Genomic DNA, 12,737 nt, shown 5'->3' with positions numbered 1-12,737 from the left:
CAAAGTGCTGTCCCCAGGGCCTGCCTTGGCTGAACTGTCCCATGGACAAAGGGACTGTGTGCCTTCTCCCACCTGGAAAAACAAAGCAAAGCAAAGGAGGAAGACTCCTGGCCCCTACCTCCTCTGCCAGTGATCCTCCTGCTCCCTGGGGCCTTCTGAGGGCCAGGGCCTGTTGGCCCCTTGGTACAGAAGCCACAGATTCATCCAGGCAGCTGTTCCGGGCCTGGGGCATCGGGAGCCGGACAGCAGGTAGCAGTTCCATGTATGCGTCCCAGATGCCTGGAGGCCACCAAAGGGCGGGCCCTGGCTGGGATTTGCTTTAACAGCAGAGCAGTAGGACGCCTGCCGTAAGGCCCTGTCCTGCCCTTGCTGGGGCCAAGTCCTATCACAAGGTCCCTCGTCCCTGAGGGAACCCCAGCTTCTTGGCACGTCCATGTTGAGGCCCCTGAACAGCCAGCCGGCTGTGTCCTGCCCACTGCTGTCTGGGAGCCTTGGGCCCACCTAGCCCAAGGAGGACACAGGCCACCAGGGACCCTGAGCAGATGCCCGGGGCCACTGGGAAGTGTGTCCAGGGGTGAGACCTGGCTCCCCAAGAGGACACATCACCCACTCGTCACCCCCAGCAGAAAGCAACCAGACGAGGTCTCCTGCTGTACTAATGTATTCCATCTTTCAAAAAGAAAGACATGATTTTAATATTACTTAACAATATGTTAAAAAAGTAGCCAGGCAGGCCTCCGTGTTAATACGGTCGTACTCTAAACAGACTGGATGGTGTGAGTGCTGGGTGGGTTTCGGCGTCAACGTTCTCATTCTCAAGGGGTCTTACACAGGCTGGCTACGAGTCGGGGGCAAACACAAACAGCGCAACGTGTACACTCGGAAACAGTAGATCTGGAGCACGGAGGAGGCCTGCCAGCCTGCTCGCCGCTCGGGTGGATCGCAGGGCACGCAGGAGCTAAGGGACGGCCACACCCGGCGGGACAGATGACAGGACGGGCAAGACGCAGAGGTGAGGCCACGTGGCTGATGCAAGCTCGTCTATCTCTGGCCGCTGCCCAGGCCTGAGGCCACGGCGGTGGGAAGAAGAGGTGGGAACTACTGTTCCGTTCCGACAGCACGGAGCTACACTCAAGGAGTCTCACTCACAGACTACACGCACACGAGCTAACAACGGGCCGGCAGAAAGGGCCGGGCTGGGGCTCAGGCCGGGCAGGCACCACAGCCCAGGGGCCTACAAGGGCTTGGCTCTCGGGTGACGGCCACATCCTGTGCGTCCCTCTCCCGGTGGTCCCCGCTCAGTGGGCAGCAAACGTGGCTTTTTTCAAGCTGAAGTTGGACCAGTTGATGGACAGTCTTTGCCGGGTCTGTCGAGCAGAGTCCAGGCAGAACCTGCAGAGACAAAACACTAGACAGTCACCGAAGGAGATAGGCACACCCGGCAGGGACTAGCCAGGCTGACGCCCTGTGTTCTTGCTAGAAACTCTCTGGGGACTCAGTGAGGACACCTGGAGGAGAGGACAGGCTCCTGTGCAGGTGGCCACTGTGCCCGTGCCTTCTCTGATGCCATCTGCCATCATTTTCCACTGCGATCTTTAGGGTCAGGCTCTGGTTCAGTGTGGGAGGGGCACAGGCCTCTACCCTGCCCTTCTACTGTGGCTTCGGCAAAGGTGAGGAGAAAGGGTTTGGGGGTCACCAATTCCCCTCTGAGGTGCCTGGAGATGGACACGAGCAGACCCTGTTCCCTGAACAGGCAGCGAAGGCCCCCACGGTGGCACAGCCTGCTGGGGAGCAGTGACAGCTTAAGGGAGGGAGTTGTAGCTGTGTTCCTCAGACATGGGCGGGGCTGCCATGAGCAGGGAGCAGGACTAGAGGGTGTGGTGTCTCAGGCTTAAGCCATCCAGAGGCTGCCAGACCCAGGACTTTACAACAGCCCATCTGGGTGGCTATTCTGCGGCTGGGCAGGAGGGAGCAGGCCAGGGCCACACACTCACCCTGCAGCCCTCGGCAGTGACCTGAGCTGACCACAGGAACAGACGTGCTCAGGGCAAGAGGAGGAGCGCACATCTCAGGCGGGAGGTACCGCAGGCCTCATGCCTGATGGCACAGGAGAGCCACAGCTGGGCAGGCAACCTGGGCCTTGCCTGCCACAGTGGCCACAGAGGGCAGCACCCACTTTCTCCACACTGTACCTTTGGCCACAGTGAGCTAACTCACACTGGAGCCCCAGGTCTGCAAAGCTGTCATGTGCCACTTTTTTTTTTTTTTTTTTTTTTTTTTTTTAAGAGCTGGGGATTGAACCCAGGGCCTGGTATATAGCAGGCCAGTGCTCTTAGTTTTCTTTAAATTTGGGGCAGGGGTCTTGCTGAACTGAACTTCCCATCCTCCTGTCTCAGCTTCGAGAGTAGCTGGGATTATAGGCATGCACGAGCACATCCAGAACAAGATATCCTTTTGTTCCCAACCCCTTTATTTTTTAATTCTTTTTCTCATTGTCAACCCCTTTGTAAGATACTCTGGGGGTAAACTGGGTCTAGCCCACAGCCAGGACCAGGCGTGGAAAACTGAGGTTTCACGGTCCCACAGCAGGGTGTGGAAGTGGCGAGACAGCAGTAAGGCAGGTCACAGCCTCACCCTCTTCCCTCTGGGCCACCTGTGGCTTCAGGTTCACCCACAGCCCGCTGCACCACTCTGGAAACAAATGTGCTTTGCCCTGTTTCCCAGGCGACAATGGCCAATTTTTATATTCAGCAAGGAAAGAACAATTTCTTTTGTTTAAAAGCTCCCTTAATTTCTGAAGCTCTCATCATCATTCCAGTTCTAATTTGGGGGCAGAAATGAGAATGAAACCTGGAAATGGTGTTTGCTCTCACTTTAATAGGTGAAGTCACATTTGCTTAGCTGTGGGTCAGTCACCAAGCCACAAACCTTTGTGCCAAGTCAGCTGCGTGCTGCCCAGGACACCATGTCTCAGAATCCCAAATCCCCTCCTTGGCCCCAGCTGGCCATGCCAAGCCCATGATGTGACCTTTTCTACTTCCTCAAAGCTTCTACCTCTGCCTCCACTGCTCCCCAAACTGGCTTGCACCTCTGGCCGACGGTGGCTCCCTACTCCCCGCTCCGCACACACAGACACACAGCTCAAAAACAAGCACATCTCTGCTCAGCGCCACCCGAGTCTCCAGAGAGCCATGTGTGGTGGTGCACGCCTGCAGTCCAACACTCCAGAGGCTGAGTTCGAGGCCAGCCCAGGGTACATACAGCAAGACCCTTGCTAAAAAAAACTGAAAAATAAACAAAAATCCAATTCAAAGCATAAGGCTTCCAACAAATTCACAAGCACGGCATGAAACCGGAGCTGCTCCCCAACCCCCAGGCCCAGTGAGACCTGTGTCCCACACTGGTGTTCCCGCACTGTCAGCTGCTAACTGCATCACACAGGCACCAGGCACGCGGCACACACACGCACACGAGGGTCCCCGGGAAGCGCCACTCCCCGGCCCCGTGCTTCCTGACCTCTGCAGGCACCCTGCACAGCAGCCTGGGTGTCTGTAGTGGGAGTGGCACTTTCTGGCTTCAGTTTGGGGGCCGTGTGCAGACATTGCGGTGCCGGGCCGCCTCCCGGGGGGCACTGGGCATCCCTGGAGGTTGCGCCAAGTGCTGCCTGCCAGGCTCTGCAGGGGAGCAGGGCAAGGACTCCTGTGTCTCCACACCCCAGCAGGCAGGCACAGAGCATCTCACGGCTGCTTTGAGGGGTTTCCTGGCCGGCCCGTGTCTTCTAGTCACATCTTGCAGAGGGACCCTGCTGGTTTCCAACTGGCTTTCCCACCCTCTTCTCTAATGGAACCTCATACTTTTAGTTCCAATCCTAATCATGTGCTGCAAATACACTTTAAGACCAATCCTTGACCTCAAAGTGGTACAGTCTGTCAGGCTTGATTGACTGACAAGCTCTCAAGGTGTTGCCCAGCTAATCTAAAATTCCTGTGCTCAAGTGATGGTCCTGCCTCAGCCTCCTGGTAGGTGGCACCAGAGATGCACACCGCTGTACTTGGCTTGTTTTCCCTTTTTTTTCTCCCCCCAGTACTGGGAATTAAACCTGAGGCTTTCTACCATGAACTACATCCTCGTACCCGCCACCTTTCAAAAAACTTTGAGAAAGGGTCTTGCTAAATTGCTCAAAGCTGGGTGTAATGCTACACACCTGTAATTCCAGCCCTTGGGAGGCTGAGGCAGGAAGATTGCCACAAGTTCAAGGCCAGCCTGGGCTATACAGTGAGATCCTTTCTCACCTCCCCACCTCGCCAAAATCTCAGGCTGGCTCTGAACTAGAAATCTTTCCCCACTCTAATAGAAACATATTCATCTCATAAAATTAATTAAAAAAAAAAAAAAAAAGAAAAACATATTCATCTTTGTTTGCTCCCAAATTTCAAGGTTTTTGTTTTGCTTTGTTACTGACTTTGGCTGCTGCTAGGGATGGTAGTTAGGGCCTGTGTATGCTGAATATGCTCTGCAACCGAGCTACACCCAGCCACGCGCCTCAGACCCTGCAATGCAGCCCTCAGGGGTGACCATCAGCGTGACTGCCGCCACTCGCCAGCCTCCCTCAGTGAGTACGGACTTCTGCAGCTCTGGCTGGGCCACTCTCATAAGCCACGGCTCAGGGTCCGCAGCTGCTCCTGGGGTTGTCTCTGGCACCAGGGCTCTGCAGACCACACATCACTGTCAGTGTTTTAACAGCCAAGACTTTCTGTCTTTTCCTTTATTTTTTAGTGTTAATGGGGATTGAACTCAGGACCTTCACACTCAACTACACCCCCAGCTTTTTCATTCACACACACACAAATTTTATTTTTTGCAGTACTGAGGATTGACCCCAAGGCCTCTGCCCTGACCTTACATTCCCACTGCTTGTATTTTATTTTTCAATTTATTTATTACTTTTTTTTCCTTTCCTTTTTTTTTTTTTTTGAAACTGGGTCTCACTGTGTACTACAGAGTGGCTTTAACCTATTATGTAACTCAGGCCACCATGGAAATCCTCCTGCCTCAGCCTCCCGAGTGCTGGGGTTACAGGTATTTGCCACCACACCCAGCTTGACTTTCTAAGTCTTTACAATGGCTAGGAAAAGTAGCTTCCCTTGTTACTCCCTTTTTACTTCTCTAAGAAGATATTAGTAAATGAACCTTATTTTTTCTGTAAAATGTAACACAGATATAGGACAAGTAAATGAAGCAAGTACGAGATATAAAGAGTAAAGTGAAAATTGCATACCACAGTCACCTCATGGGACCAGAACCAGGTGACTGTCCCCAGTGCCTTCTTCAACTACAGCCCATTGTCCTCCTCCCAGAAACAACCATCAAAGCTTTTTATATGGTGGGAACTTCTTACTCCTTTTTTATAGATGTAACACAAAGTGAACATACTTTGTGCTTCACTGAGGTGTGATTATGTGCACAACAGCCCGAAGCTGGTGCAGAGCTGAGGACAGACCTGTCCATGCTAGTTGGTCACTCTGACCAAGGTGCAAGACATGTCCATGGAGCGCCCCCACTGCCCTTCCTGCCCTGGCTCTGCAGGGCCAACACCAATCCGCTGCCTATCACAGTGAACGGATTTGTATCTTTTGGAATCCTCTTAGGTGTCATTCTGGAGAGCTGTCCACAGCAGGCTCCCTGTGTGGGCTGTGCCACGGCTCTGCCACTCCCACTCGTGGGTGTCTCGCTCCCAGCTCCCAGTGACTGCAAATGACACGAGAGCTGCATCTGTGCAAAAGTCCTTGCCAAGCACACGCTCCCACCTCTCCTGGGGCACTAGGCCCTGAGCCATGAGCTGCACTGCTGCTTGCCCTGAAGCCACCAGTCAACAGCACGGCACACAGCAGCAGAGCGTCTTGCCTCTCATGCAGCTACAGGACTGCCTCATAACCTACCTACTCTGCCCTCTGTGCTTTAGAAACACAACACCAAGCTCCCCAAAGCCATCTGGGGTTTTAGGTCTACACACAGCTTTTGGTAAATTCAACAGTTCTAATGATAGTAACTTTTCCGTATTTGAAAAGGATTTGTGATTCAGGTCTTCTGAAATGCTTTTCAGTAAAGTTCCATAGTCTTTCATGATCAGTCCTATACAACTTCTGTTAGATCTATCCAAGGTTATTGCAGAAATTTTGGTGCTATTATAAATGCTGGCTTTGCGTAAACTTTTTCTAATTATAGACAGTTAGAGAAAAAACGAGGAAGTTCTGCTGTGATCCTACATAGCAGCCCTCGCTAGATACTCGTTCACAGTGACTATGCAGACAACTGGGCCATCTAGGAAGGTGAGTTTTGCTTCCTCTGCCTTCACCTTCTCTTCCTGTTCGTGCTGGCTGGAAGGGAACAGCTCTGCTGTGCACGTCTTCACACCTGCCCACGCAGGCAGTGGCTCCCGACGGAATGCTCATCGCCTCTCTTTTCAGTAAGTCACTTTATCAAGTTAATAAAAGTCTTTCCTATGACAGTACATCCCAACTTACAAACATGCAAGTTGCAAACTTTCAGATACAGACCTCGGATTATGAACACGTGTAGATGTGAACAAATCGTGGAAGTACTGTACCACTTTTTTTTTTTTTGGCGGAACTGGGGATTGGACTCAGGACCTTGCACTTGCCAGGCAGGCACTCACTGGCGCCACTGAGCTAAACCTCCAGCCCAGCCATTTTAAGGTGACTGTAAAAGTAAAAATAGTTTCTTTAGAGTATTTTTGTGTGTCTGGACTTCTAGGCTTTACGAGTATTTTTGTGTGTCTGGATTTCTAGGCTTTACATTGTATATTTGTGTCAAAGGTGTGTAAGACTCATTTTGTTGGATTTGCAAACGTTCTCATTCTGGAATGGACTTACTGTAATTACACAAGTGGGTGCTAACATTTTTCAAATGTCTTTTCTGAGTCTCACAAACTGATTATATGGCTCTTCCTGAACATATTAACGTACCAGATAATGTGGGTGGGTTTCTGGTATTACACACCTCACTAGGCATGACCAGCCTGGCCATGTATACTGCTTCTGAAAATACACTGTTGGATTTGCTACAAAAATCTTTTCATTAGGGTTTTTGCACCTCATGTTCATGAGAGAGACAACCTGCTAACTTTTCTTTTTTTTTTCCTGGTGTTTTCTGTGGCATATTTTGGAACTTGTCCCATACAGTGAAGTGGGCACATTCTACTGTGCCAGCGCTGTCACTCGGATGTTTAAGGTCCCCATCCAGTCTCAAGAGTCAGAAGACGCCTTTGTGATGAGGCAGCATGCAGCTTCCTGTGCAGAGGATGCATGACTACCACTCTAGCACTTTCCTGCCACTCAGCCTTGCTCTTTGCTTTCATTTTTTCTGGTACCAGGATTGAACTCAGGACCTTGGACTTGTAAGGCAGGCGGTGGCATCACTGAGCTATATCCCTGGCCCTCAGTCTTGCTATTTTCCCCTGGGTTGATTTTGTATATGATTCCACTTACATTTTAAAATCAACTGCAGTGAAGCTATTTCCAGTGTTCTTACTCTAATGTCTGTGGTACCTGTATTTATTTCTTATGACTTAAATGTGTACAAAATTAAAGAATCTTTTCAATATGGAATTTTTCAAACATAAAAGTAGAAACTATAATTTTTTTGAGAGAGGTTCTCACTAAGTTGCTAGATTGCTCAGGCTGGGCTTGAACTGGCCATCCTCCTGCCTCTGCTTCCTGGACAACTGGGATGTCTGATGCTTTGGGAGCACTGAGGAGAGGTGGTTCTCACAGAACTCTCCTGCTTGTTTTAGGATTGAAAAATATTCCTACTTACTCGGCATGGTGGCACTTGCCTGTAATCCCAGAACTTGGGAAGCTGAGAAAGGAGGATCATCATGAGTTAAAGAGGCCAGCCTCGGTTACACAGCAAGACCCTGACTCAAATAAAACAAAACAAAACCAAAAATCCTACCCACGTGTAGTGGGCCCATACCTGTAATCCCAGCACTCTGAAGGCTGAGGCAGGAGGATTTCTGTAAGTTTGAGGCCAGCCTAGACTACACACAGTGAGTTTAAGGCCAGCCTGAAGCATAGTAAGACCATGTCTTTAAAAAAATAAAAACTGCCTAAAGGAGAAGATTATGGTTGGGCAAGAGTGTGAGGATAAGGGTCCCAAGGTCCTGTTAAAGCTCCCAAGCGTCTATGACATTGAAGTAGAATCCTGGGTACTGGTTCCCGGATGTTTTAATAATAGTTCAAGTAATTTACCTATAGGTTCTTTTGGATTTCATACACACACACTCGTGAAAATGACAATTTCATTTCTTCCTCCTAATCCTTATCCATTTTTTTCTTTTCAGGCCATTACAAATGGGAGTTGTGATAATGGACCCCTTAACCCATGTCTGCAAAGGGCACAGACATTTCCTGCAGGCTCAGATGGACATCTTTTCCTTTTCTTTCCTTTTTTGGGGGGTACCGGGGATTGAAGTCAGGACCTTGCGAGGCAGGTGCAGAGGCACTGAGCTAACTCCTTGGCCCTATCTTCTCCTTTTCTTACATGATGTGGCTTTTTGGTCCACATTTGTTAAGAGTTTTTATAATAGATGTTTTACTTTAGCGAATACTTTTCTTTACCTATTAATATCTGTATTATATAAATTACATAAAAGCTGTAACTTCCAGGAACACTGAAACTTTTCCAATATTTCAAGAATGAGTACATGATCTCTCTCTCTCTCTCTCTCCTCTCTCTTCTCTCTCTGTCTGTCTGTCTTTCGTACTGGGGATGGAACTCAGGATTTGCAAGGCAGGCGCAGTGTTGCTGAGCTAAATCCCCAGCCCACTTTTTGTTGTGTTTTGAGAGAGGGTCTCACTATGTAGTCCAGGGTATCCTTAAACTCAGTACACAGGCTAGGGTATCCCTGAACTTGCAGCAATTCTCTTGTCTCAGGTTCTGGAGTGCTGCGACTATAGACATGCACCAACAAATGTGGCTACAAGTTCATTAATTTTTACATTACTTTGCTTCTTCTGTATTATTTAAAGCAAAGAAGGTAAAAGTATTTCCAAAGAAAAAACAAAGGCACCTTAAATTCCTGTTGCCACAGTTGACACAGTGGATAAAATATTATGGACCATGGAAGGAGTCTGCCATCAGGAAAGCTCAGCCAGTATCTACAGGGTTACTTTTCTTTTCCTTTTTTTGGTACCAGGGATTGAACTCAGGTCTTTGTGCTTGCGAAGGAGGCGGTCGAACCATTGAGCTAAATCCCCGGCCCCTACAGGGTTACTTTTCTCTCAAAGGCAGGCCACTCTGGGTTCAAAAGTCACACAGGAGGGTGGCCTGGAAGACTTCTCCAGATCACTCTACTGCTCCAGCCCCAAGAAAACCACAGCCATCAACTGTTCCTGGCATGTGTGGGGGTGGTGATGGGAATGGGAATGGATGTGCGAGTGTGTGTGGCATGTGGCCAGCGGTCAGTGGCTCTCTGACTGGACTTGTTCAGGACAGGAGGGTAATGTAAAGAGAAAACCTACTATGTGTGGCACCCACTGGCCACAGCGTCTTGGCCATGAGGGACTCACACTCACCTTTTGAAATACTCCACTTCCCTCTCTGTCTCATCCATGTCCACACTGTCCAGGTCGATATCCTTAGGCAGAAAGACATCATCTGAAAACAGAGGCAGAGAAAGCACATCAAATACAATGGCAGCTGCCTCCTATGAACTGAGCCTAGCATCTGGCTTTAAACAACGTCACAGACTTTCAGAACAGTTCTCTGAAATGCCGAAGGCCAAGGAGGGCTGAGCACTTGTGTGACCACTCAGGCCTGCCAAGGACAGCAACTGCTGCTTCAGGTCTTGGCAGCAGTGCCCTGCTTCCTGAAGCCCATGTTCCCCTTGACTGGCACTCCCAGGAGCCAGCCCCAGACCCAGGCTCTGCAGAAGGGTGGGAGGAGAGCTTTATGTGTGGCCCTGCCTGTGACAGGAAGAGACCCAGATGCCAACCCTACCTACAGGAAGGTGCTCTCCTAGGCACTCATCTCACATACCACATGCTGTGTCCAAAACCTCGCTGGCCATTCTGATCAAAAAGCGTGGTGACATTTGGCTCCACAGTAAACTAAAACCTTTTGAAAACAGTAGGGGTGGCCAGGCGTGGTGGCACATGCCTATAATCCCAGTACTTGGGAAGTTGAGGTGCCCTGAGTTCGAGGCAGGCCTGAGCTATCTAGTGAGTTCAAGGCCTGCCTAAACCATATAGTAAGAACAAAAGAAGAAAACAGCAGAAGAGCAAAGACTCCATCTCTCATGGTCCTGGCCAGGTCTGAGAACTTAAACTTTACTCCTTGGCTCTGCCCACCCATTTCATCTGCTGCACTCAGGCCCAGAGAGCACACATCTAGGTGGGGCGGCCCCATCAGTACACAGGGCAGAGGCATCTCAGGCTTCTTTGTTCCAGGTGAGCTTCTGTCTGTGCAGACCTAAATGAAGAGCCTGCTTCTTCCTGCCTCTGGCCTCTCCACAGCAGCACAGTGAAGGCCCCTCTGCCTCCCTAACAGCAGCTGCTGCTGTGGCGATTCCCACAGTGAGGGCCCTCACCTCGCCTAGCTCACAGTCACCTAAGAGCTGCCCCTGAGCATGCGCATGACCCAGCCTCCCACTAAAGCCTGTTGCCACCGACAGCTCCTGACGCTTGTCTGCTTCCTCCCCCTCCTACATCCTTGTGGGCCTCACCGGGCGCCACTCAACAAAACACCTGCAGCCTCCACCCTACCTCCTTAAGCACCACACCCATCAAACTGCTTCCTCCCGTCTTCCTTCCAGGCATCAGACCCCAGCGGTGGCAGCACTGTGCCCTGTAGAATCTGTTGCAAGCCTGTTCCTTTTCCGCTGGCCAGCACCTCGACACCCATACCTCCTGCTCAATGTGGCTCTGCCTGATTGGCTCCCATAAAATGCTCCTAGATCTGAGGTGTGCCTTCCCAAGCTGCTCGTGCTTGGTGCTGGTCCACAGCCTCTCTGCGGCATTCTCCTACACTGAGGCAGTCCATGGAGCTGCACGCTCACTGCCCGCCTCACAGGAGACAGCCGACCTCAGGCCAGTGCTCAGGGCACTCTCTCCCTCTGAAGGTGACGCCCGAGGCTGTGATCTCTCAGCAGAAGGCTGACAAGAGAACTACTGTGTTTAGCAGTACCAGAGGGTGCAGAAATGACAGACAGGGGAGCACTAAGGAGAAAGGGTACACTGGGCTTGCTGGCCAATGAGAGGCTGTGAGAGGGTGCACTGGGAAGTGGCCACTAGAGGTACCAGGCTTAATCCCTCAGGGTGGCGGTCTTGGGAGGTAGTGTGACAAGTGCTATCTGACTGGTCACAGGGTCAGGAAAGGTTGACTGCCCTTTGGCAAGAGTGAGTTCGCATGGGCTTGCTGGCTCACAGGGACCGGGTCACCGGCCATCCCAGAGGCTGGCCTTCCTTCCTCTCTAGTGCTTCCCATTCAGCCTTGCCAGATGTGGCTGCTGGACACTGCACTCCGTAGCCTCTACAACTAAGAACCAAAATAAACCTCTTTTCCTAATTACTCTATCTCAGAAGTTCTGTGAAAGCAGCAGAAAATAGACCAAGACAAATATACCAGCACAAAACCACAATTTTTCCCAATGCCAAATTTAACAAAAAGTTCAAAGAAAACACATCACAGTGCAAAAGGGAAAATAACCACCGAAAAGAAATTGAAATAAATTACGAGTCTACTTTGCAGATACCTATGGATATAAATTTGAAAATTCAGTCGCAAAGAAAAATTTACTATGGAAAGACAGTTTTCCAAAATTAACCTCATATTATATAGAAATATTAAAGCAATTTCCATGAGGAAAGAGTAAATGCTATCAAGGAATTACCTTACTAAAGCATAGGCCCAAACAGCTGTATAGGTTTGATAAAATTCTATCAGGGCCAGGGATTTATTTAGCTCAATGGTTCTGCCACCTGCCTCACAAGCCGAAGGTCCTGCGTTTGATCCCGAGTGCCAAAACAAACAAAAATTCTATCAACTTCCAAGCCTAGATGCAACATGAGTTGCTCCAGAACATAGAAATAAAAAAATAAACTAAAAAACTTCCTAATTCTTTTTATGAAGCAAGTAGAGGGCCATGTAAAAATATTACAACATAAATAAAGTCAATAGCAAACAGAACCCCAAACCAAAAAATATAATTTACCACAATTAAGTGAGCTCCATTCTAGGAATCCAAGCCTGGTTCAGTGTTAGGTAAATGAGTGTTATAACACACCATATAAATAAGCCTAAGGAGGAAAATCCTAACTCTCTTTACAAATGCTAAAAAAACCTTTGCTAAAATCCAATACCCAATTTCTCATAAACACACTCAGGAAATGTTTCCTAAAATAAGCCTTAGCACTAGGGTCAGCCTCTCTCAAGAAAACACCAGAGACATTTCTGCATCAAGAGGGCATGAGGAAGTTAAGGAAAACATTCAGAGGCATGGGAACTGGAAAAGTTCTCTCTGTTTGCAGATGTATGATATACCCGGAAATATCAACAGTAAGATACAAACAAAAGAATACAGTAAGTAGAAGAGATACAGTTAATGCAAGGAAATCAATACCTTTCATATTCACTACAAATAACCAGCACTATCCAATAGAAACACCACCATCTCATTCACATATATACTTTAATATTTTTTTAGAGGACTTATTTTT

The 12,737-nt window shown here is 49.3% G+C and overlaps 1 protein-coding gene across 3 annotated transcripts in view; it reads right to left on the bottom strand.

Annotated features, from left to right (window-relative positions):
- Window positions 1-627: 627 nt before the first annotated feature.
- Window positions 628-12,737, bottom strand: part of Fam193a (family with sequence similarity 193 member A) — an 89,521-nt gene continuing 77,411 nt past the window's right edge. For all 3 annotated transcript variants that reach the window (XM_010641733.1, XM_010641736.3, XM_010641735.1), the window contains 2 exons: window positions 9,597-9,678; window positions 628-1,392 (listed from right to left, as the gene is read on the bottom strand). In XM_010641733.1, coding sequence (XP_010640035.1) covers window positions 1,299-1,392; window positions 9,597-9,678 — 176 coding nt within the window. In that variant the 3' untranslated portion in view covers window positions 628-1,298. The remainder of the gene's footprint in view (window positions 1,393-9,596; window positions 9,679-12,737) is intronic.

This window comes from Fukomys damarensis, unplaced genomic scaffold (genome assembly GCF_012274545.1).
Source record: "Fukomys damarensis isolate Sample0158 unplaced genomic scaffold, DMR_v1.0_HiC HiC_scaffold_35, whole genome shotgun sequence".
NCBI classification, from domain to species: Eukaryota; Metazoa; Chordata; class Mammalia; order Rodentia; family Bathyergidae; genus Fukomys; species Fukomys damarensis.
The sequence above is the reverse complement of the archived record's forward strand: the minus strand, read 5'-3'. Positions and strand labels throughout refer to the sequence as shown.